At 48.4% G+C, this 22,486-nt stretch overlaps 1 protein-coding gene and 1 long non-coding RNA gene across 9 annotated transcripts in view; one reads left to right on the top strand and one right to left on the bottom strand.

Annotated features, from left to right (window-relative positions):
- CCSAP (centriole, cilia and spindle associated protein) overlaps positions 1–11,033 on the bottom strand; it is a 26,528-nt gene extending 15,495 nt beyond the window's left edge. For 4 of the 8 annotated variants that reach the window (XR_013992633.1, XR_013992634.1, XM_081038938.1 and 1 more), the window contains exons 1-2: positions 9,903–10,447; positions 4,374–4,591 (exon numbers count right to left, since the gene is read on the bottom strand). Coding sequence is in view for 4 of the 8 variants with exons in the window: in XM_081038938.1 (XP_080895064.1) it covers positions 4,374–4,591; positions 9,903–10,294 (610 nt within the window). In the remaining 4 variants the exon portion in view is untranslated. The other 4 variants (XR_013992636.1, XM_081038940.1, XR_013992635.1 and 1 more) reach the window with 4 other exon arrangements.
- On the top strand, positions 10,718–22,486 carry LOC308493137. The gene is made up of 3 exons (XR_013992637.1): positions 10,718–10,799; positions 13,677–13,796; positions 18,040–22,486. It is a non-coding gene; the product is annotated as an uncharacterized lncRNA (long non-coding RNA).

The following is a 22,486-nucleotide window of genomic DNA, read 5'->3' as shown; positions in this document are numbered from 1 at the left end:
TTTCCAGACCAGAGCTGGAAACTGCAAAATCCCTCATTATGATACTTCCGTCCTGGTTACCATCTCTATGTGCTGTAAAAAGTGAACTGTTAACTATTTTGTATCCACCTATGTAAAAGAAGTACCGGTGTCTCCAATCGACTTTTATCCGATCCCAAACATCCCCCGCCCCTTATTTTCTCCTACCCCCTTAATCTATCACCAAAGGAAACCTTCCTCCTTTGATTTTTATGTAAGAATAAGCTGCGAAGCACCATTTTACAGAGCATTTTCTCAATCTGTTGAGATTTTGCTTCCCAGCGATTGTCAGTTTGGCTCAAATAAACTCATAAGCTTTCCCGTAGGCTGGATGTTTTTCATTGACAGATCGTTCATAACAACAGGAAATGGTCTGTGGATGAAGGCACAGAGCAGGTAGCAAGGGGGAGAGAAAGACCTCCTATGACAAACTCGGGACATTTTACTTGTTCTGGAAATCAAGACTCACTGAAGGATATTACTGAAAAACGGCACAGTCCTGTTTGCATTTTAGGAACGAGGCTTCTAGCCACAGATGTGAAGGATGGGTTAGATGAGGGAGGGGGGGACAGAAGGGCCTGCTCGGAAAAGATGGCGTAGTCCAAGTGGGTAACCAACAGTGACGGCAGGATGGAGAGGCAAGCAAGGACCAGCCAGTGCTCAGCAAGTCGGGCACACGCTCACTCACCTGGGCACTGTCTCCTGCACACACCAGCGCAATGCGGTACCAAGAATGCTTTTCAACCGGCCTCTCCAGAGCAGATAGCCCAGCAACAGCAGGTTAGACTGGCAGGTGAACAGACAAGGCCATGATGCGGCCGTGGGAAGCAAAGGGGAGTGTAGGGCTCGCACAGGTGTTTGGAGCAGGTGTTGAAGACCTCTGCCAGAAGGCCCGCCTGAGGATGATGACGGGGTGTGACGCTCCTGGAACCACCAGGCAGGAGGAGGAATTGGAGAGCAGGCTGTGGGCAAGCAGATGGAGCTAAGACTCAGGTGTGCAGCAGGTCACCCAGAGAAATGCAGTCAGAAGTGAGTCCCCGGGGACACCATTACTTACTGAGCAGGCAGGCAGAGGACCAAAAGTCCAGGAGGGAGACAAAAGAATGGGTAGAAAAGTGGGAAAGTGACCAGAACAGAAGCTGAGGGGAGAGTTTCAAAAAGGCAGAAAGCAATTGACTGCCTAACATGACAGAGAGGTGGGTAGGAGGAGGACGGAGACAGACAGCACTGGTGAGGGGAGCATGGGGTGGGGGACTCAGGTCACAGCAGCTGCGGAGCGAACAGAATGGAATCCCCAGTTCTGAGAACAGTGGGCAAGTGGGCCAACCCTCCCACCACGGATAACAAAAAGGGCAACATTAAAACCTAAATGGTGGTGCCGGCCCAGTGGCTCAGGCGGTATGAGCTCCGTGCTCCTAACTCCGAAGGCTGCCAGTTCGATTCCCACATGGGCCAGTGGGCTCTCAACCACAAGGTTGCCAGTTCAATTCCTCGAGTCCCGCAAGGGATGGTGGGCTCTGCCCCCTGCAACTAAGATTGAACACGGCACCTAGAGCTGAGCTGCCGCTGAGCTCCCGGATGGCTCAGTTGGTTGGAGAGCGTCCTCTCAACCACAAGGTTGCTGGTTCAACTCCCACAAGGGATGGTGGGCAGCGCCCCCTGCAACTAGCAACGGCAACTGGACCTGGAGCTGAGCTGCGCCCTCCACAACTAAGACTGAAAGAACAACAACTTGACTTGGAAGAAAGCCCTGGAAGTACACACTGTTCCCCAATAAAGTCCTGTTCTCCTTCCCCAATAAAATCTTAAATAAAAAAAAAGAACCTAATGGTGTCCACTGTCACTCAACACGAGAAACTACGATCTTCTCTGGAGGAGACCTAGACCTCAAATTATTCCTACGAGTAATTTTCAAACAGAATCATGAGTGTACTGCAAGATGACCAGGTGCACGAGGAGAGAAGACAGTGGGAAGGGCTGGCAGGAGCCACAGGCTTCACACAATGGAATTATCATTTGCAGACTGCAAAATGCCTGCATACACCCTGTGCTTACAGCAAAAAGACAGGCTCAAAAATATCTGCAGCAGCAGGGGACAAAAGATGGAAAAGACAGAAGAGACAGAACATATCACTATAAGATTAATTTTTAGAAAACTATTGAAGTAGTGTCTGGTACAAGATAAGTCTATGTTTCAAAATCCTATTCAAAAGAACGAAGTTTAAAATAGACATTTTCAACAAACAAAAACTGTTCATCACCGTTATGGTGGAAGATTATGACACCCCATCTCCCAGTAACTGATAGGTATTCAAACAAAAATAAACTTCATTTAGACTGTGCTGTCCAGTACACAAGCTACTAACCACATGTGGATACTAAATGTAAGTTGAAATTAAAATTACACAAAGAGTAAAGATTCAGTCCCTCATTTACACCAGTCAGAGTTCCAGTGCTCAGTAGCCACACATGGTTAGTGGCTGCCACGTTGGATGGTGCAAATGACAGTATGTCCATTAGACAGAATGTTTCATTGAACAATCTGATTTTTTAAAATATTTGAACAACAGAATTAACACATTTGACCTAATGGATACACAGAGGGTGCCAAAAAACTGTATACACAATTTAAGAAAGGAAAACTGTATTAAAATTGTAATACTCAATATATACCGATAACAAAACATGAATACAAGTCCCGTTTGATTTCTGCAATTACAAGAGGTGCTCAAAGTGGTTCCCATCAGCGTCCAGACACTTCTGATTATGGCGAATTACTGCTTGAGCAACGCTGACCAAAATGTCCACTTGTATACACGTTTTTTGGCACCGCCGGTATATAACACTGCACTTAGTAACTGCAGAATATACAATCTTGTCAAGCATATATGGAACATTTACAAGAATTGACATATTCAAGGCCATAAAGCAAATCTTAATACATTTACAAAATTGTAATCATGTGGAATGTATTCTCTAACTGTAGTGTAATTAAGTTAGATACAACAAAAATAAATAACTTAAAATCTGTTTTGAAATTTAAAAAACATTTCTAAATAATTTGTGGGTCAAGAACAAATCATATGGATGCACAAAAATGTGAATGTACTCAATGCTACAGAGCTGTAACACTAAAAATGATGAAAATGGTAAATTGTGTTGTATATATTTTACCACAATTTTTTAAAATTAAAAAATGAGTAGTGGTGATGGAGGACATTCCTTTCTTAATCCCGACCTTATTAGAAATGTTTCTCACGTTTCCTCATTAAGTATAATGTTTGTAGTAGGTTTCTGGTTTTAGTCTGTGTCTAAAAGATAAATATGTTCCTTTTAATGTGGATTATACATAAGTGTTAAACTTTATTAATGTTTTCAGTATTTTAAAAATCAGAATGAAAATTAGAAAATGTGCTTAAGTGAATAAAAATACCGTATAACAAAACTTGCATGACACAGCTAAAGCAGTAATCAGAGGAAAATCTATAGCCTTAAAATCAATGTCTCAAACAAGAAAGGCAGGAGTGAAAAAAATCAATGGTAAGTGCATTTTTGGGGCGGCCAGATGGCTCAGTTGGTTAGAGGGTGAGTTCTCAACAACAAGGTTGCTGGCTCAATCCCTGCATGGGATAGTGGGCTGGGCCCCCTGCAACTACAGATTGAAAATGGCAACTTGGAGCTAAACTGCGCCCTCCACAACTAGATTGAAGGACAACTACTTGGAGCTGATGGGCCCTGGAGAAACACACTGTTCCCCAATATTCCTCAATAAAATTTATTTAAAAAAAAAAATAATCCATCTTAAAAAGTTAGAAAAATAAGCTAAAAGAAAATTAGAGTAAGGGGGAAAAGATTATGAATTAATGAAAACATATAATAAGGAAAGAAAACCAAATATAAGTTGGATTGAGTCCATAAAAAAAAACCCACAGGCCAAGTCTCCAGCTGAGCAGGAGGGCCACAAGGACCCTGTGGATGTCACCCATTCACAGGGTCACCAGGAGTTGGAGCCAACTCAATGGCATGTGACACACACAATACAGAAAACCCACGTAGCCTAGAATTCATTTGGAAAGAAACTAACAGAATTCACGAACCTCAGGCAAGACCGATCAAGAGAGAAAAAAGTGCAAAGTAAAAACGGCAACTGGGGGGATTGTGGTTAAATGCGCACTCAGCACGTGCACATGTAGTCCCTTCCTCGCAAAACCCCACGAAAGGGAAGAAAAACCCCACAGGACAAGGAGCAAGGGAGTTGAGGACATCAGACAAAAGCTGTCAGTGAAATTTGGCAAAACAGAAAGTAGTTGAAGAGGCAGAAGCGGCCCCGTGGAAATGAGTAGGGTGAACCCTACCTCCCGGTCGGAGAAGAGCCCACGGGACACAAGGTGAAGGCAGAAAGACCTGGAAACAGAGGTGGCAGGTTCCACAGAGGCTGCAGTGAGTGGCCTTTTCCAAAGTTCCGGCCCCGGTCAGCACCCCAGCCCACACGCTCTCCTCACAATGTAATAGGAAACAGGCCTCTGCTGAGAACTGGGCTCGATGCCTCTTCCCCTTGAACCCAGGCAGACTTCTGTAAGTGCAGAATGGGGTGAAAGAGGGGTTGATAAGTGCCTCCCTGTGGTAAGTCATAAATAAAGAGCAATAGAGCATCCGTCCAGCCCGCCCAGGGACACCTGCCTTCGAGGCCAGCCTGCATGTCATGAGGAAGGTGATGGCACCTAAAGATGTCACATGCAAGTGTCTTAGCAGACAGCCCCTTACCCTGGAGCCTTCCAGCTGAGGCCACAGACACTTGGTCTGGTCTGGTCTCCCCGACTGACAGTCAACAAGCACCCCACGGAACCCTTCAAGCCTCACTCTTCAAAATGAGCAGACAGGCGATGAGCAAACATTTGAGTACATCTTCTAATAAGAAAGAGACCAAAATATACAGCAACAGACTAGGCCAGGGACAAAAGAGAGCTCTCCAAGGCTATGTGTAGCTTTTTTGGTGGTGTTCAGGTGGGGGGTGTTAAAAGAAATCTAAGAACAGGATGCTAGAATGCTTGGCACAAAAACCGAATCTCTTCAAAACTTAAAACTAGGATGGAAAAATTTTAAATTTCACTAAAAAGTTTGGAAGGGAATATTAAAGAGTTCTCCCACAAAACAGAAACGAAAATTCCAATATGAAGAAATTTTAAATAAAAATGTGAAGGTTTGACCCAGGAGTTACACCATCCAATTAAAAATAATTATAAAAAGAAAAAAATAGAGTGGAGAAAAAAAGTTATTTCAAACAGCACTAGAAAATATCACTGAACTGACAGAAAAGTTTCCAGATTGAAAAGGCCCAATGAAGGAAAAAGAGACACAGAATTCTATTAGGTTGGTGCAAAAGTAATTGCGGTTTAAAAAGTTAAAAATAATTGCAAAAACTTTTGCAAAAAAAAATTTGCAATTACTTTTGCACCCACCTAACAAAACACTAAGATAAAAAGACTCTCCTAACAACTTCCAAAGAACACTGGGTCACATACACAAGCTAGGAATCAGAATGTCATGGCACTTCTCAATAGCAAGGCCAAACACTGGGGCTCGATGTAATAAAGATACCTTCAAAGACGGACATGTCTCCCCTAGCATTCTCTACCCTAGCCAAAACATTCATCCAGCCTGTGGATAGGAAAAGGCATTTTCAGACATGCAAGGTCACGAAGGCCCTGCCCCCCCAGCAGCAGACCCAGGCTCATACAGCACAAGGAAGGGGGTCAGCCATGCACGGGGAGCCGGGGAGCAAAGGTGCATCAGGCAAACAGTGAAGGGGCCCCACAGTGACAGCTGTGTCAGATCTGGGCAGTATTAAGTCCAATCTAAAAGAAGAGAATCCCAGGTTCCAAAAAAATGTCTAAGGAAAAACATTAAATGAGTGGGACAACTGACATGTCTAGCATATGACAAGTTTTACAGTATTACCAGACTATTTCAGGCTGAATAAGTGATGGAAGCACATAAAAATAATAATAAACAAACAAAAAGTTGAAGCAATGATTAACATCAAGAAAAATATAAATAATAACAAAGAAAATGTCAGTGGAATGTACTACCTGGCTCGCATGCAATAATATTTACGTAGCCACGATAACTCGAACACAGAAGAGTGCTGAAATGAAGTAGCCTGTGGGGCAGAGTAGGTGCTGGTGTGTGTCTGGGGGTGCGGATGACAGAGCTAAGATCTGAGCTACACCATCTCCCATACTGAGAAGTCAAATACAAACGGCAGCACAGAGGTCTCAAGGAGAAGAGGGTGGCCAATGCTGAGAGCAAAGCTAGAAGGAGCTGGAAGGAGTGTCCGAGGGAACAAGGGAGCAAGGGTGGGACACAGTCAGGATGACTTCATGTTAAGCATATTTTTTTAGATTATGTATATGTAGAATTTTGCTAAAAAACAATAAAATCTAATTTAAAAAGACATATGAAGAAAGGAAATGGAGGTAATCTAGACCGCTCTTCAAAGCACGTTGGCTGGGGAAGAAAGGGACCCCAGTTAACAAGCACCCCCAGCCCACACAGAGAACTTCCAAACTGCTTGTTCGTCTCCATCTCGTCAATGAGAAGCCAAGGATCCACAGACATTTGAGAACATTCTCTAACACGAAATACAGGATTACAAACAAAAAGAAACAAAAGTGGTGGGTGTGTGTTTGGGTTGGGGGAGAGGGGGGCGGACACAGAGACTATGCTGAAGAAACAAGAAGAAAATGAACAAAAAACTTCTAGTAATATCCTCAGCAAAAGAAGATACTATATGCATCAATCAAGAACAGAATTCTAGGGACGGACGGGTGGCTCAGTTAGTTAGAGCGCGAGCTCTGGGCAATGGGACTGCAGGTTCAATTCCCACATGGGCCAGCGAGCTGTGCCCTCCGCAACCAGAATGAAGTCAATGAGTTGCCATTCAGCTCCCAGATGGCTCGGCTGGTTGGAGCACAAGCTCTCAACCACAAGGTTGCTGATTCGATTCCCAAAGGGATGGTGGGCTGCACTCCCTGCAACTAACAACGGCAACTGGACCTGGAGCTGAACTGCTCCCTCCACAACAAAGACTGAAAGGACAACTTGACTTGGAAAAGTCCTAGAAGTGCACACTGTTCCCCAATAAAAGTCCTGTTCCCCTTCCCCAATAAAATCTTTAAAAAAGTAATGTCAAGTTATTCACTCTCTAAAAAAAAAAACCCAAAACACCATAATTCTATTTTTTTTTTAAAGAAAAAAGAGGGAGGGAGGGAGGAAGGAAGGAGGATGGGGAGAAAGGAAGAAGGAAGGCCCAGGAAACAAGAAACTCTTGAATTCAACAACAAATAGCACACAAATGAAACATGTCAGGGAAGAGTTGAAGGATAAAGCTGAGAATATCACCCAGAAAAATAGAAGAAAATGGTGGAAACTGAGAGTGGGGGGATTAGAAAATTAGGGAATAAATTTAAGAAGTCTAACATCCAACTAAGGAGTTCAGAAAGAAAGGAACAGAAAAAGAGAGAGAAAATAATTTAGGAAAACTTCCCAGAATTACAAAACATACTTTGACTATAGGGACCCACGAAGGACATGAAGGAAAACAGACCTAGAGCAAGGAAAGACTCCAGAACACAAAAGACAAAGAGATGACCCTAAAAGTTTCCTAGGGGAGACATGTTATCTACAAAGGATAGCAGCATCCGAAGGTGCACCCAGCCACGCCTCCAGACTTTAGAGACAACCATCCCCAACCTGGAGTTCCATGCCCAGCCACAAACACTGAATGGAGTGGGGAGAAGAAAGCTGTCTTTTGACAAGCAAGTTCTCAGAAAACGAACCTCTCACACACCCCTTCTCAGGAAGCTACTAGAAGGTAAGCTCCACCAGGAGGCGGTACCCTGGGAAGGAAGATGACGCAAGCCACACCACAGGGGCTCCTACCGACTCCTTGGAATGTGGCCAAGGGCCCTCCCAAGACGTGGCCAGGCAGCAGCTACCATGCCAGCTGCAAGTAGGTCAGACGCCCTGGGAGGCAGCTCAAGATGCCGAAAGCGATAGTCAACCTGATGTGTTGGTTGCATTATGAAAGAAAGAAAAGGAATCACGGGAAACAGTACAGGGGGCTCTGAGCAACAGTTGCGTAGGCACAAAACTGTGACAGTAACTGTGACGCTGACAGCCTTATGATGGCCGTGTGCATGTATTAGGGCTGTGGTAGAAAGAACACGGTAATCGACAGTGTTAAAAACTGAGAAAGTAAAGAAATTTCCATAAAAACCTTGTTACTTGGAGAAATAGAAATAAACAGCAAAGGGAAAAGCAGAGGAGCTGCTAGTGGTCACCAGGGATAGGCAGTTGGGGTTTGTGGCCGGGAGCTGCTCCCTCTTTGTAATACACCACATAGAACTATGGGTCCGTGTATGGAGAGGCTTCAGCAAAGACAAGAACTAAATGTTTGTTTTATAGAAACTCCAGAGTGCTCATTCATTCCACCAGATATGTGCTGGGCCAGGCAGGAGCAAAGGGCCACAACGGGGAGTGCTAAAAGCAGAGAGCACCCATCTCCCTGAAGCCTAAACCCAAAATACGAGCAGAGAAGGGACAAGTGACCTTAGCCACTGGGAGTGCTCCGTTCAGTGTCTCTAAGGAGAGGAAGCTAATCATGAACTTGGGCAAACCCTGGCACATCTGTAGTACAATGCTATCTAAAAACTGTATTTCTACAGATGCAGAAATAATTGATCTGACAGCTCTCTGCAAACAATGAAAGGGAAGAGTGGGGGAGAGAAAAGCCCCTTCAGTCTGATAAAATACAGCTCTCAGTTTGGCGGGTAGATGGGTGGGCACAGGAACCAACTGGACAGCCTGTTCCTGGACCCCCTCCACCTTCTGTTACTCCAGTTTCCAGCAGTGATCACTGACGCTAGGAATCTGCTTGTAGACAGTCAGGAATCGGCGGGAATTCACAAGGAACGTGAGGATGCGCAGGCAGCTGTGGCACACGCTGAGGACAGCATATCAGAGCAAAGTGGCCCGGCTCAGACTAAATGTGCTGCCCTCCTCGGCCTCTCAGGTCTGGTGAGAGTTTGGTACGAATGAGAAGACATATTCTAAGATCAGGGCCTGGATGTGTAATGAGCTTTCAATAAATTTTGGTTATTTTTCTCACTACAGCCTTTTTGAGATCGGGTGACCTCCCAGGTTCTGTCTGGCCAACGTTAGAGGGTGGCAGAGGGGCCACGGGCCACTGCGCGCTGGCCGAGGCTTTCAACTCGGCCCGCAGCACCAGGGAGCAGGCCTCACGTGCTTAGCCCCGAGTCCGCCGCCCTCCGGGCAGCGCGGGTGCGGGCCAGGCCACCGAGCGGGGGCGCGGCACCGCGAGCCGTTTCCAGCCCCTGCCGTCCCGCACAGGGCAGCACGAGGCCGCGCGCCTTCCTCGTGCGCAGGCCGGAGCCGAGGGGACCGTCCCCAGCGGGGACAGGGAACCGCCGGCCGACGTATGCAACGGTCTGCGCAACAATGCAAAGCCCTCTGGGGACAAAGCGAACACGGGCGGCTTTCACCGGACAGAGGCCGGGCCCGGTGCTTCTGCTCTGAGGACCGGGAGAGGCTGCGCTCCTGTCACAGAAACGGCGCTGCGGAGGCGACCGGCGGGGCCCCGACACCGCCCGGGCCGCCCGCCGGCCTCACGGCTGGCTCGACGCAGCGCCGCCGGACTCCGGCCACCACGAAGGGCGGAGGCCCCGGCCGGCCGGCCCCTCCCTTACTCCGTCCCGTGCCCCCCCCGAAGCAGGACGCGGAGCTGCGGGAAACGGCGCGGGGCGGGCCGGGCCGGGCGCCGAGAGCCAGCCCGGTGCTCGGAGCGGCCCCTCCCGGCCCGGTACCTGGCACGGACGTGGGCTCCTCCGGGGCCCCGGGCTCCGCGGGCGGCGGCGGCGAGGGCCGAGCGCACGGTGGCGCGGGGCTCGCAGCGCCTGGCGACGCCGACGACGCCGACGACGCCGACGACGCCGACGACGCCGCGCCGGCGGCTGCGGCCGGGCCCCAGGCGTCCCAGAGCCAGGGCGCGTGCGCCTGCTCCAGCAGGCGGCGGCCCCGGCGGTAGTGCAGGCGCTCGCGGTAGCACGGCGCGTACTCGTCCCAGCGCGGCTCCCGGTAGCGCTTCATGTACTCGCTCTTCACCCCGCTGCCCGGGGACATGGTGCCACCACCGCCTACGGGACCCGCGGCGCGACACGGAGGCCCGCCACGCCCGCCGGCCGGCCCGCCGCGACATTTAAACCCGGAGCCCCGCCCGGACGGGGCGGCGGGGGCGGGGCGCGGAGAGGCGGGGGGCGGGGCGCGGAGAGGCGGGGGGCGGGGCGCGGAGAGGCGGGGGCGGGGGGCGGAGAGGCGGGGGGCGGGGCGATGACAGGCGGGGGCGGGGCGCGGAGAGGCGGGGGCGGGGCGATGACAGGCGGGGGCGGGGTGAGGAGAGGCGGGGGCGGGGCGATGACAGGCGGGGGCGGGGTGAGGAGAGGCGGGGGCGGGGCGATGACAGGCGGGGGCGGGGCGAGGAGAGGCGGGGGCGGGGCTCGGGAGCGCGGCCAGCCGTGGGAAAGGGCGGGGTCTTGGGAGACCCTCCTGCGAAGCGTCTCACCTTGTAACCCGGGCCTGAGAGCCCCGGCGGGGTCCCAGGCGGGCGGCTCCGGGGTGGGGAGGGCGGAGCGACCCGGGCTGCGGGGGTGGCGGTCCTCTCGGAGGGCGACTTCGGCGCTCGGAAGCCAGAGGCTGCGGACTGGGTGAGAGGGCCGCGGGAGGCCGGGGAGGTGCGGGGGCGGGGCTGGGGAAGCCCCGAACTCAGGATGGCCTCCGGGTCCTCCGAGCGCTCTCCCGGGAGGGGCGGCCCGCGACCTACCTCCTTCCTGCCGCGGCGTCCGGGCCTCCGCGAGCGTCGCGCAGCAACCAGGAGCGGCCCGCTGTTCCCCGCTCTTTCCTTCTGAGCAAGATGTCGCCAACAGCGTGGATGCCCTCGTTCCTGCGACAGCGGCAGGCGAAGGCGCCGCCTCAGTCCCCGGAGCAGACGCCTCCCCTGCGCGCTCCCGGCCGGGACTCCGTGGGGGCGGCTGCTTCAGTGCAGAGCGCGGGGCGCGGGGATGCGGGCGGCGGGCGGGCCCAGGTCCCCGGCCCCCCCATCCCAGTAGGCGCTGCCCCAGGCACCCACCACTGCAGGAGGCGTCACTTAGGGTCTGGAGTTGCTCCCGGATCAGTAAACCATGCAGCCCCCCAGCCAGCGACACTGTTCCCTTCCTGACACCTGTGCTTGGTCGCGTTTCCCAGAAACAAGCCCAGTGCACGCACTGCCTCTTCTTGCTTCCATCCTGTCTGTGTTCACAACAGCTGTTACTGTGGCTCCTATCTTGTCTACACCCGAAACATTTTTCAACTGTTTATTAAAACCGCCACACCACCCTCTCAGAGAGCCACTTACACGTGAAACCTTGACATTAGGGTTGTGCGGGAGTATACAATGTTGCCCATTTGTTACACTTTCAAAAGTGGCCTCACACAGGTTCTTCATTTGTAAAACAAGCCTTGATACATTAGTTACAAAGAGATTTAAAGGAAACGAAGTTTTGGAAAATCAAGACATATTTAGCAGTTTAAAAGCAGGCCTAAGCCATCAGTGAGTGACCTGGTCCAGCTTCCATAGTGGGACTTCCACAGCTTCATCATTTTCGATTGTTTCTGTGCCCTGTCGCCACCTCCATCACACCTCCATCATAGGCAAATGATCCAGAGGTAGACACTGCCCCGTGGGACGGGTCACAGGTTCAGAAGCCATTAGCACTGGATTGTTAACAGCAGTTTGCTGGAGAGACACTCGGTGACCCCTCGGCTGTTATTCCTACAGTGGCCCTGACTTCCCTCCTCCCCAACGTTTCTTTCTGTTCCTTGAGGTATCTTCCCGCCCACCCCTGTGGGATTCCCCTTTTCTTTAAGCTGGCCAGCGTTGGTTTCTGATGGTCACAACCGAAAGAACCTTATTATATTAACAGTGTGGGGTTATTAATTGCAGTTATGTGGAAAATGCAGAACACGATTGGTGTCAGTTACCTTTGGCTGCATAATTAACCACCCCAAAACTGAATGGTTTAAAATAACTGAAACTTATTATTTCTCATGATTCTGTGGATTAGCCAGGCAGTTCCTCTGCTAGTGGAACTCACTTATACAGTTACATTCAGCCAGAAGGAGAGCTGGGCTGCAAGGTTCAGGATGGCCTACCCACATGCCTGGCAGTGGGCTGGTTGTGGGCTGGGCTGTTGTGGTCTCCTCCCTGTGGCCTCATCTCTAGGAAGCTAATCTGGTGTCTCCACGTGGCCCTCTCTTCTGAGAGGGTAATGACAGAAGCTGGAAGCCCTCTGACGGTCATGGACGTCTCTCCTGCTGTGTTGTAACACTCAGATAGGTCACAGGGCTAGCCCAGACTCAGCGAGAGAGAAATAAAGCGCCTCTGCATGGTGTTGTAAAGGCACATGCGTGCTGGGTGGAGGGTTATGTGACTGTGTTTTACAATCGCACAGCCACACACAAAAAGTACAGAGGGCGCCCAAAAAATGTACACACATTTTAGGAAAGGTGTCACTTTGGTCAACGTTGCTCAAGCAGTAGTTCTCCACAATCAGAACTGTTTGGATGCTGATGGGAACCACTTTGAGCACCTCTTGTAATTACAGAAGTCAAACGTGACTTGTATTCATTTTTTGTTATCGGTATATATTGAATAATACGATTTTAATACAGTTTTCCTTTCTTAAAATATATATACATGTTTTTGGCACCCTCTGTATATAAAAATAGGGTCACTGAAAAATAGGGCTAGGAATGATTTGTTGGTTTTACTTTCCCCTATTTGGCACAATTGTGTTACTTTCATTCTAATTTTTTAAAGTGCTATTATTAGTCGGGACTCATCCACTTGGAAGTGCCTGCCATAGACCCAATTCAAGTAACTCAAACAGAAAGGATATTTATTGGCTGTGACAGAGCTAGATACAGGGACCCAATTAATGTCCTTGGGACTCTTATTTCTTCTTTCTGTCTTTGAGCTCTGCCTTCCACACAGCTGGAGAAAATGCCAGTCGTAGCCACCAAGCTTATGTTGTTTTAGCTGAGGACCACCAGCCAGAGACAACTTCTTGGTATTCCAATTATAGAGCAAGATTCTTCCGATACATGCTTGTTTGCGGTCTGGGGTAGCAGGTGACGTGACTGCTCGCGCCTGGGTCACTTCCCAGCCCTGTAGATGGGAGAGGGTGGGAGGCTGAAACTGACAGCCCCTGAGCAGCACAGGGAACACGACGGAGTGACCTCGGGGAAGAAGGGGCAGTCGACAGATGGAATAACATATGCCCATCTGTACATTTGTGATAATACGAGGAACACAGTGAGGAAGACCTCATTTGACAGCACTTGTGGGATGAAAAAAACCCTCTGGGGTGTAGTTGAACATCAGTGAGGTATAAGTGTTAAGAAACCGAATACCGGCGTAAGCCATGTCTGGAGAACCGCGTTCTGTGGCAGAGGTGGCTAGCCTTCTCTGAAGAATCCTCTGTCCATTGTCCATTGCACTCAAGGATTGTCCCCGTGAGTGACGGTGTCCATTTGTTCTGCAGGTGGAATCGGGACCAATGAGCAGAGATGACATCTATGATTGTGGCAGTCACGGACTTGGAACTAGTTTCTATGCAAGAAGGACATTTTCAGAGTGGCCTAAGGAGCTCATAGCAGAAATGGTGAGGATGGAAAATGCACAGGCACCGAGGGGACCCCCAGAGGCCGAGCAGCAGGGCCCTGTCCTCTGGGGTCCCTGGGAGACCCGCTGCGTGGGGGAGATTGGGGAGCCAGCGGGAAGGAGGTCTGATGCTGGATTTCTGAAAGATCATAGAAACTAGTGTTTGGGGGTTTTTTGCTACATTGGCATCCAGACTAGACATAAGAAAACCTGTTAGCGACAGCCTGGAGGCAATGGGATGGCAGCCTCAGTAGAGGGGAGGGCCTCCGGCTGTCATCCACTCGGGGTGTGCGGTTCAACAGCATTCCTCCCAGAGCCTGTGTCAGCACCAGGGCCATGCCAGCCTTTGCCAATAACCTTGCCCTTCAGAGCCAAGGAGGCTGTCTCCCAAGGACACTTCTCCCTCCCTCCCTCCCTCCCTCCTTCCCTCCCTCCCTCCCTTCCAGATGCCACGTACTCTGCTCCTCGTGCCCTGAGCCCCCCACACGGCGCCTCCTCCATGGGCACCTCCTTCCCAGGTGTGTCTGGACTGGGCTGGCATCTCTCCCCCTCTTTCTCCAAATACCAACATGCTCAGAAGTCCCATCTTCACCATCCACTTTCCATAAATCCGCCTCCCAGGGTAGAAGCTAAAAATGCTATGTATTTTTCCCAGCCTCCTTTGCAAATAGAGCATGGTCATGAAGCCTAAGCTCTGCCAAGCAGACCTCGCCGCCCCAGACTCAGAACTAGGGTCACTGGTGCACGAAGGGAGGACCAGGACTGAGTTCCTGGAGCAGCCGTGGCCACTGTGCCTGGAGAAATGCTGCCACCCAACCAGTGGTTTCAGGGCTGCACACCAGTGTCCAAGGCCTTGCGGAGTGGCAGCCTCGACTGGTCTCGTCCTCTCAGAGCTCCACACCTGCCTTTTCAGCCCTTCCAGAGATTCTGGAAGCCACCCAAGCAACTTTTCAATATGTGTCTTTTCTCCTAAAATTAGCAGTTGATTCCACTGTGTGCAGTTTCGTGTTTTCATCCACTGGCTGTGCTGGCTCCTTCCTCCCATCTGATGGACCCCCAGCTCCCTTGGCAGCTTTCTTCTTCTCCTCCTTTCTGAACCAGGAATTCCCCAGCCTTTGCTCACCTGTCTCCTCTCACCGTCTCTGCACAGCGGTGACAGGCAGCGGTCCGTGAAGCGTGGCCTCAGTGCTTCCGAGTCCCCCTCTCTGCAGGCCAGACCACCTGCCAGCTTGCTGGCCGTTGTTTCCTTAGGCTTCGCTTCCCATCACCTCATCCTGTGTTCACATCCACCATCTGGCTCCGCCAACCCCAACCCCACCCTTCTCCCGCATTTCCAATTTATCTTAATGGCATTTTCACTCTCCCAGCCCCGGGGGGAGGGGGGGCATGTTTAGTCATCCCTGGGACTAGGTGCCCACTGGCCGTCATTGCCATGTCTCTTGTGTGTCCACCCCGTCCCTTATCACTTTGGTTGGGCTGAGCAGCCACTGTGTCCTGGGGGGGACATACTCACAAGCATGAAGCCCCCTCCACGGCCCTGCGGAGAGCAAGGACCTTATCCAAACAAAGGGTAGTCCTGGCTCAGTTACTGCACCCCAATGTCTCCCCCAGCCCACAGCTGCAGGGGACACCCCTGTGTCCTGGGAGGGAGTTGTCAGAGCTACAGGCTCATCCACATGCTGGGTGGGAGCAAAAAAACCCCGCAGGTCCGGCTCAGTACTGGTTAACTGCCCTCTTTCCCTTCTTGTCTGTAAGGGATGGCGCCAGAAACTATCGTGTAGAAATCGTGTGGCTAGATCCTTTTACATGAACCAGACCCAGACAAAGCATGGGGTTTACTGGATTATTCCTGGTAGGCGTAACCAAACCTGTCAAGGCCACGCCAGCAACAGGAAAAACCCAGACTATGCATTGAAAACAGTGAAGTATTTAGCTTGACTTCCTACCGAGAAGCCCGGGGATATGCCCCCAACGAGGTGGTCTGGGGCCTCGTTAACGGGAAGAGGGTCACCGAGCAGGGAACACCAGCCGTGAGCGCTGTCTGCAGCAGAAGCCAAGCACTCAGACGCCGAGCTGCATTGCAGCTGCTAGTATCCCACAAGGAAAGACACCCTAAGTCCCTCACCCGCGAGAAGAGGCAGTGGACCCTCTCCCCGATCCTGACCTTGGCCACCTGAGTGGGTGTTCAGTTCTGGGACTGGCTCTCAGGTAAAGACCCTGTCTTAGTCCATTCCAGCTGCTGTAATGAAGTACCATAGACTGAGTGGCCTATAAACAACAGCCTGCGTGCCTCACAGTTTGCAGGCTGGAGGCCAAGACCAAGGCGGGTCCTGGTGAGGGTCGGCTCCTCACGCACAGAGGCTGTGTCCTCACAGCATGGGAAACAGGGAGGGAGCTCTGTGGGGCCTCTTTCTGAAGGACACTAGCCCCATTTGTGAGGGCTCCTTCCTCATGACCTAATCACCTCCCAAAGGCCCACCTCTAATACAGTCACCTTGGGGAGTAGGTTTCAGCTCAAGGATTTGGGGAGACGCAGACGTGCAGACCATAGCAACTGCTGGTTTCTCGGCCTTGCTCCAGCACCGCCACCTTTTCCCTGCCAGTACCTTTCCTGAACAGCCCAACAAGCTCTCCCCCTCCTTCTCCCTCTCTTCTCCCCTGCCCTCAATTCCTAGCAGTCTCTCTCTCTCTCTCTCTCTCTCTCTCTCTCTCTCTCTCTCTCTCTCTCTCTCTCCCTCCCTCTCTCCCTCCCTCCCCCTCCTCTAGCACAGTGCCTCTGTCTCTCTCCAGAACAATCACCCTTCTCTGATGTTCCCACTCGGTCCCATCTTTGTTAGAAGCAAAAATATGCCCAATTATCATGACTGCTTAGATAATAAGCCATCAAACCCAGAAAAGCTGTGATCACCATGGTAGCCTGTCATGGAGTCCTGTGTGTGGTGTCATCTGGCATGGCCACGCATGCTTTGGACCAGAGCCCGGACCGCAGCTCCCGCTGTCTTGCTCAGGGTTGTAGGGTGCTGAGGCCTGGGTGTGCATTTGTGTGTTTCTGAAGAAATTCGTGGCCCTATCTGTATATACTCCATCAGCCCACTGCCGTGCAGCTCAGGATATCCGTCTTTTTCAAAGACTTCATCATTTTCATGAGCGGATGGACATTCTACTGTGCACTTAGTTAAGCGGCATAGAATATCCACACTCCAGGTTTTACCCCCTAGAAAATAGAGCCCCCAAGTCTGCTAGGCTGGGGAGCAAGAAAAGGTCTTCCACAGGGTTGACTAATGTCTGTGCTCTCACTCCGTCACTCTGGGTGTTCCAAATTCTAGTTGTTCTTGCATCCCAGCCGAGGTGGTAGAGAGCAGTGTGCTTTGAGAGCAGGGCTCTGCGCCCCTGCAGAGGTTTCTGAAGGGCACTTGGGGTGGGGGGTCCTTGGCCGCACGGAGGCCTCTATGAGGAGCAGAGCAGCAGGGCCAAACTCGCTGCTAAATCTATGCAAGGCAGGAGCAGCAACATGTCCCCAAAGTCACACATTATCCCCTGTGAAAACCCGTAGGAGAAATTTGTCTCGGCCCTTTATTGACAAATTGACTTCTCTTTTTACTTTTTGGATGCTGAACATTTTGTCTTCTCTTTGCTTTGCCCCAGGGTAAGTCCAGAGCTCTGTGCACTCGCCGAGCACGCTTTGTGCTAGTGTGTCCTCTTGTCTTTTTCTTCCTCTGGTTTCCTTCACCCTGGTTTATCTGCTTGTATTATGTGCATTTTGGAAGTTTACTTAAATCCCTTTTTAACTATTTGAAAATTGTTAGTAATTTCCAGAATTGACGGAAAATGTGAACATTTTGAATTCAATGAGACTTTCAAGAGTATGTAATATAAAACTACACAGATCTCACATAGGAAAGCAAGATATATTAAACATCTTAATTGAAAATCAATATGAAATGTTCTTAAATCCTTTTTTAGTTGAGGATGGGTATAACACAGCACAAGTAGATGGGTAAAATAAATATGAATAGTTTGTGTTGCTATGTTGACACAGTAAGTTGTCTCACAAAGTTGGGGCCCAGAGGGCTGGTCCCACTTGCCTGACAGGCAGCCCTTCCCTCCCCCTGCGAGCTGGTCCACCAGCAGGAGCTCCGTACTGCAATTTGATGTGTCAGCATCCTTTCCAAGGCAGCTCTTGGATACTTAGCTTTGAAATATTGTTCGTAAACAAAAGAAGTGATTTGGGAATTTTTTTACAGTGGATATTTTTGTATGGAGTGAAGACAGGCTGGCAATGCCAGGGACCGTCCTTCCAAAGCCTGGACACAGCTGCTAAACTCCAGTGGATTTCAAGTCCGGGTGCATCACTGTGTACCCAGCACTGTGCTGGGGGAGGAAACTAAGGGACCTGCGGCTTCTTGCGCGTCCCGCCGTGCAGAGGGAAGGAAATGGGCAGGCCTCAGGGCCTTCATATATTGGGTGCAAGTGGACCCAACTTTCAGAACCAATTAAACATCGTTGCCTCCAGAAGTGCCCGCCTGCACCAGTTAAGTTCAGAAACATTTTTCTGGTCCCTGGAGAGAATCCCAAGTGGTAACAGAATTTCCCTCCTTTCACTCTCCATTTCTTTGCCCTCCACCCTGCCCCACAATGTTTCTTCCTGTTTCTGGTCTTTAGACAAGTTTGTTTCTGGTTCTGATTTGCAACCTAGCCTATACCTGATCTCCCCATTCGTGGGAGCAATGACCAGCCATTGGCTTTATGGTCTAGCCATTTGTGAGACAGCAGGAGTTGGGGGTCTGTTCTCTGCCCTATGAAAGAGAACTGGGTTAATAGTCTTGTTTGTTGTTTGTCTGTCTATTTATGAACTCAAGTCAACTAAGAAAATATTTCACGCCCACCATAAAGGAGCCCAGAGGTCTGGACTAGCTCTGCTGTAAGCTATAGACTCCAGAGACAGTCACAACAGAGAATGGTGGTCTCAGGGCCTTGCTGCGAAGGGCTATACTAGGGTCTTCCAACTCCTGACGCCTTGGGGAATGAATTCCTGGTGATAGACTTCCAAGCTGCTGCTGCTTAGACAGCTGTCAGCAGCAGGGATCTGGTCACAATTTCCAGAACTCTCGTCAGTGGATCTCAGCCCTCAGAGATTTGGAGTCCCAGCGTACATATGGCAATGTCTGGAGATATTTTTTGGTTGTCGCACCTGGGGAGGGGAATGCCAGTGGCATCTAGTGGGGAAAGGGCTGCTAACCACCCTAAAATGCACGGGCGGTGCCTGCAGCAAAAAAATACCTGGCCCCAAATGTCAGGAGCGTGAGGTTGGGAAACCCTGCTCTACACTATGTATCTTTGCTTGATTATTGATTCAAAAATTTTAAATCCTGTAAGAATTGGTTTTAACTTGTGAAAATGTAAATGATTTTCATGGTGATAGAACATACATGACCTGAAATTTACAATTTAAGTAAAATTCAGAGACATTAAGTGCATTCACCTATCATCTCCACTCACGTCCACAACTGTACCTCCAAACTAAACTCCACACGCCCAGCCCTGGGCACCCATCACCTGCTTTCTGTCTGTCTGTCTGAAGCTGACGACTCTAGGTAACTCATGTAACTGTAACTCGTACAGAAGTTGTCTTTTTGTGACAGGTGTGGGGCACTTAGCGTAATGCCTTCAAATTCCATTCACGTGGCCGCACGCGGCAGACTCTCCTTCCGTTTTAAGTCTCAGTGATACTCCATTGTATGAATGGACCGTATTTTGTGTATCCAGATTTCTATCAGTGGACATTTGATTAATTATCACCTTCCAGCTGTTGTGAGTAATGCTGCTGTAAACTGTCTTTATGCCAGAACCACACTTTTTTGGTTACTGTACTTTTATAGTAAGTTTTGTAGTCAGGAATTGTGAACCCTCCAAGTTTGTTCTTTTTTGTCAGATGGCTTTGTCTATTCGGTGTCCCTTGATATTCCATATAAATTTTAAGATGAGTTTTCTTTTTTTCTATTAGGTTGGTGCAAAAGCAATTGCGGTTTTTGCAATTATTTTTAACCCTTTAAATCTCAATTACTTTTGCACCAACCTAATACAAAAAAAAAAGTCACTGGGATTTTGATAAAGATTGCATTGAGTCTGCAGATCACTTTGGGTATGGACATGTTAACAATATTAAGTATTGCCAATCTGTGAATCAGGGATGTCTTTCCATTTATTTGTGTCTTCTTTAATTTCTGTCAGCAATATTTTATAATTTTCAGTGTACGAGTCTTTTGCACCCTTGGTTAAGTTTTTTCCTAAGTGTTTTTTTCTGTTAGATGCTATTGTAAATGGAATTGTTTTCTTAACTTCTTTTTCAGATTATTCGTTGTTGTTGTGTAGAAATGCAACTGATTTTTGTGTGTTGATATTGCCTCCTGCAACTTGGCTGAATTTGTTTATATTAGACAGGTGTTTGTGTGTGTGCAATCCTTAGGGTTTTCTCAATGTAAGATCACGCCATCTGTGAACAGAAATAATTGTATTTATTCCTTTCTAATTGAGGTGTATTTCATTTAGTTTTCTTGCTTAATTGCTCTGGTTAGAATTGTCAACACTCTGCTGAGTAGAAACGGCAAAAGTGGGCATCCTTGTCTTGTTCCTGATCTCAGCAGGAAACCTTTCACCGTTAAACATGTTAGCTGTGAGTGTTCTCATGTGGCCTTTATTATGTTGTGCAAGTTTCCTTCCATTCCTAGTTTCTTGAGTGGTTTTATAACAAATGGGTGTTGAATTTTGTCAGATTTTTTTTTCTGAATCAATTAAGATGATCATGTGGTTTGCTTTCTTCATTCTGTTCCTATATTACATTGATTTTTATATGTTGAACCATCTTTGCATTCTGAGAATAAGTCCCATTTAGGCATGCTATATAATCTTTTTAGATGCTGTTGAATTAGGTTTGCTTGTGCTTTGTTGGAGATTTTTGCATAATATTCATAAGTAAGTGTGTGTCGTTTTCTTCAGTGTCTTTTCTGGCTTTGGTAGCAGAGTAATGCTGGCTTCATAGACTGCGTTAGGAAGGATTCCTTCCTCTTCAATATTTTGGACAAGTTTGAGAAGAGCTGTTTTTAGTTCTTTAAATGTTTGGTAGAGAAAGCAATTTAGGTTGCTGTCTGAATCTCTATCTCCTGGGCTGCAGCTCCTTTTTGCTCAAATAAATGCCTTTTATTTAAAAAGAAAAACAAAAACAAAAAAGCTGTTTGGTCCCATTCACCACTAAAGACATCAGGCCCAGGGCTTTCCTTTGTACAGAGACTTTTGATTACTGATTCAATCTCTTCTCTAATTATAGGTCTATTCAGATTTTCTGTTTATTTGTGAGTTAGTGTTGGTAGGTATTGTGTTTCCAGGAATTTGTCCATTTCATCATCTAGGTTATCCAATTTGTTGATGTACAATTGTTTATTCATTGTACTCTTGTAATCCTTTTTAGTTCTCTAGAATCAGTAGTAATGTCCCCACTTTCATTTCTGACTTTAGTCATTTGACTGTTCTCGTTTTTCTTAATCAATTTAGCTAAATATTTGTCCATTTCGCTGATCTTCTTGTAAGAACCAACTTTTGGTTTCATTAATTTTTTTCTATTAATTTTCTACTCTCTATTTTATTTGTTTCCACTCTAATTTTTATTATTTCCATCCTTTTGTTAGTTTTGGGTTTAGTGTGTTCTTCTTTTTCTTACTCCTTATGGTGTAAAGTTAGGTCACTGAATTGAATTTTTTTTTTTTTTAATTGGGAAAGGGGAACAGGATTTTACTGGGAACTTGTGTGTACTTCCAGGATTTTTTCCCAGTCAAGTTGTTGTCTTTTCAGTCAAGCTGTGGAGGGCGCAGTTCAGCTCCAGGTCCAGTTGCCGTTGTTAGTTGCAGGGGGCGCAGCCCACCATCCCTTGTAGGAGTCCACTGGCAACCTTGTGGTTGAGAGGACGCACTCCAACCAACTAAGCCATCTGGGAGCTCAGCGGCAGCTCAGCTCAAGGTGCCCTGTTCAATCTTAGTTGCAGGGGGCACAGCCCACCATCCCTTGTGGGAGTCGAGGAGTCGAACCGGCAAACTTGTGGTTGAGAGCTCACTGGCCCATGTGGGAATCGAACTGGCAGCCTTCAGCATTAGGAGCACGGAGCTCCAACCACCTGAGCTACCAGGCTGGCCCAAGAGATTTTTTTTTAATGTGTTTATAGCTATAAATTTCCCTCTTAGCACAGATTTTTCTGCATCCCATAAATTGTTATGTTCATTTTCATTTTTATTTGTTGCAAAATATTTTTTAATTTCTCTTTAATTTTTTTCTTTGACTCATTGGTTTTTTGAGAACATTATTGAATTTCCACATATGTGTATTACCCACTTTTTATTTTATTATTGATTTCTTGTTTAATACCATTGTGATCAGAAAAGATATTTTGCATGTGGCTTAACAGAAACTAGGTATGAAATAATTTTGCTAACATCACACACGAATAATTGTTATCCAATAGAAATATTATAGAACATTAACTAATTTGTATGGAATATTGTGATCTTATCCCAGCATTCTTTCTGTAACCATAAATACTTCTGTATCTCCCATAATCCTTTGAGCAAGGTCTCTCAGCTTGCCTGTTTCCTCAACCATGAATTAAATAAATCTTTGACATGTGTTTATTCTAATAAATAAGTC

Source organism: Rhinolophus hipposideros (genome assembly GCF_964194185.1).
Source record: "Rhinolophus hipposideros genome assembly, chromosome: 26".
NCBI classification, from domain to species: domain Eukaryota; kingdom Metazoa; phylum Chordata; class Mammalia; order Chiroptera; family Rhinolophidae; genus Rhinolophus; species Rhinolophus hipposideros.
This window is presented reverse-complemented; position numbering and strand designations above follow the sequence as displayed.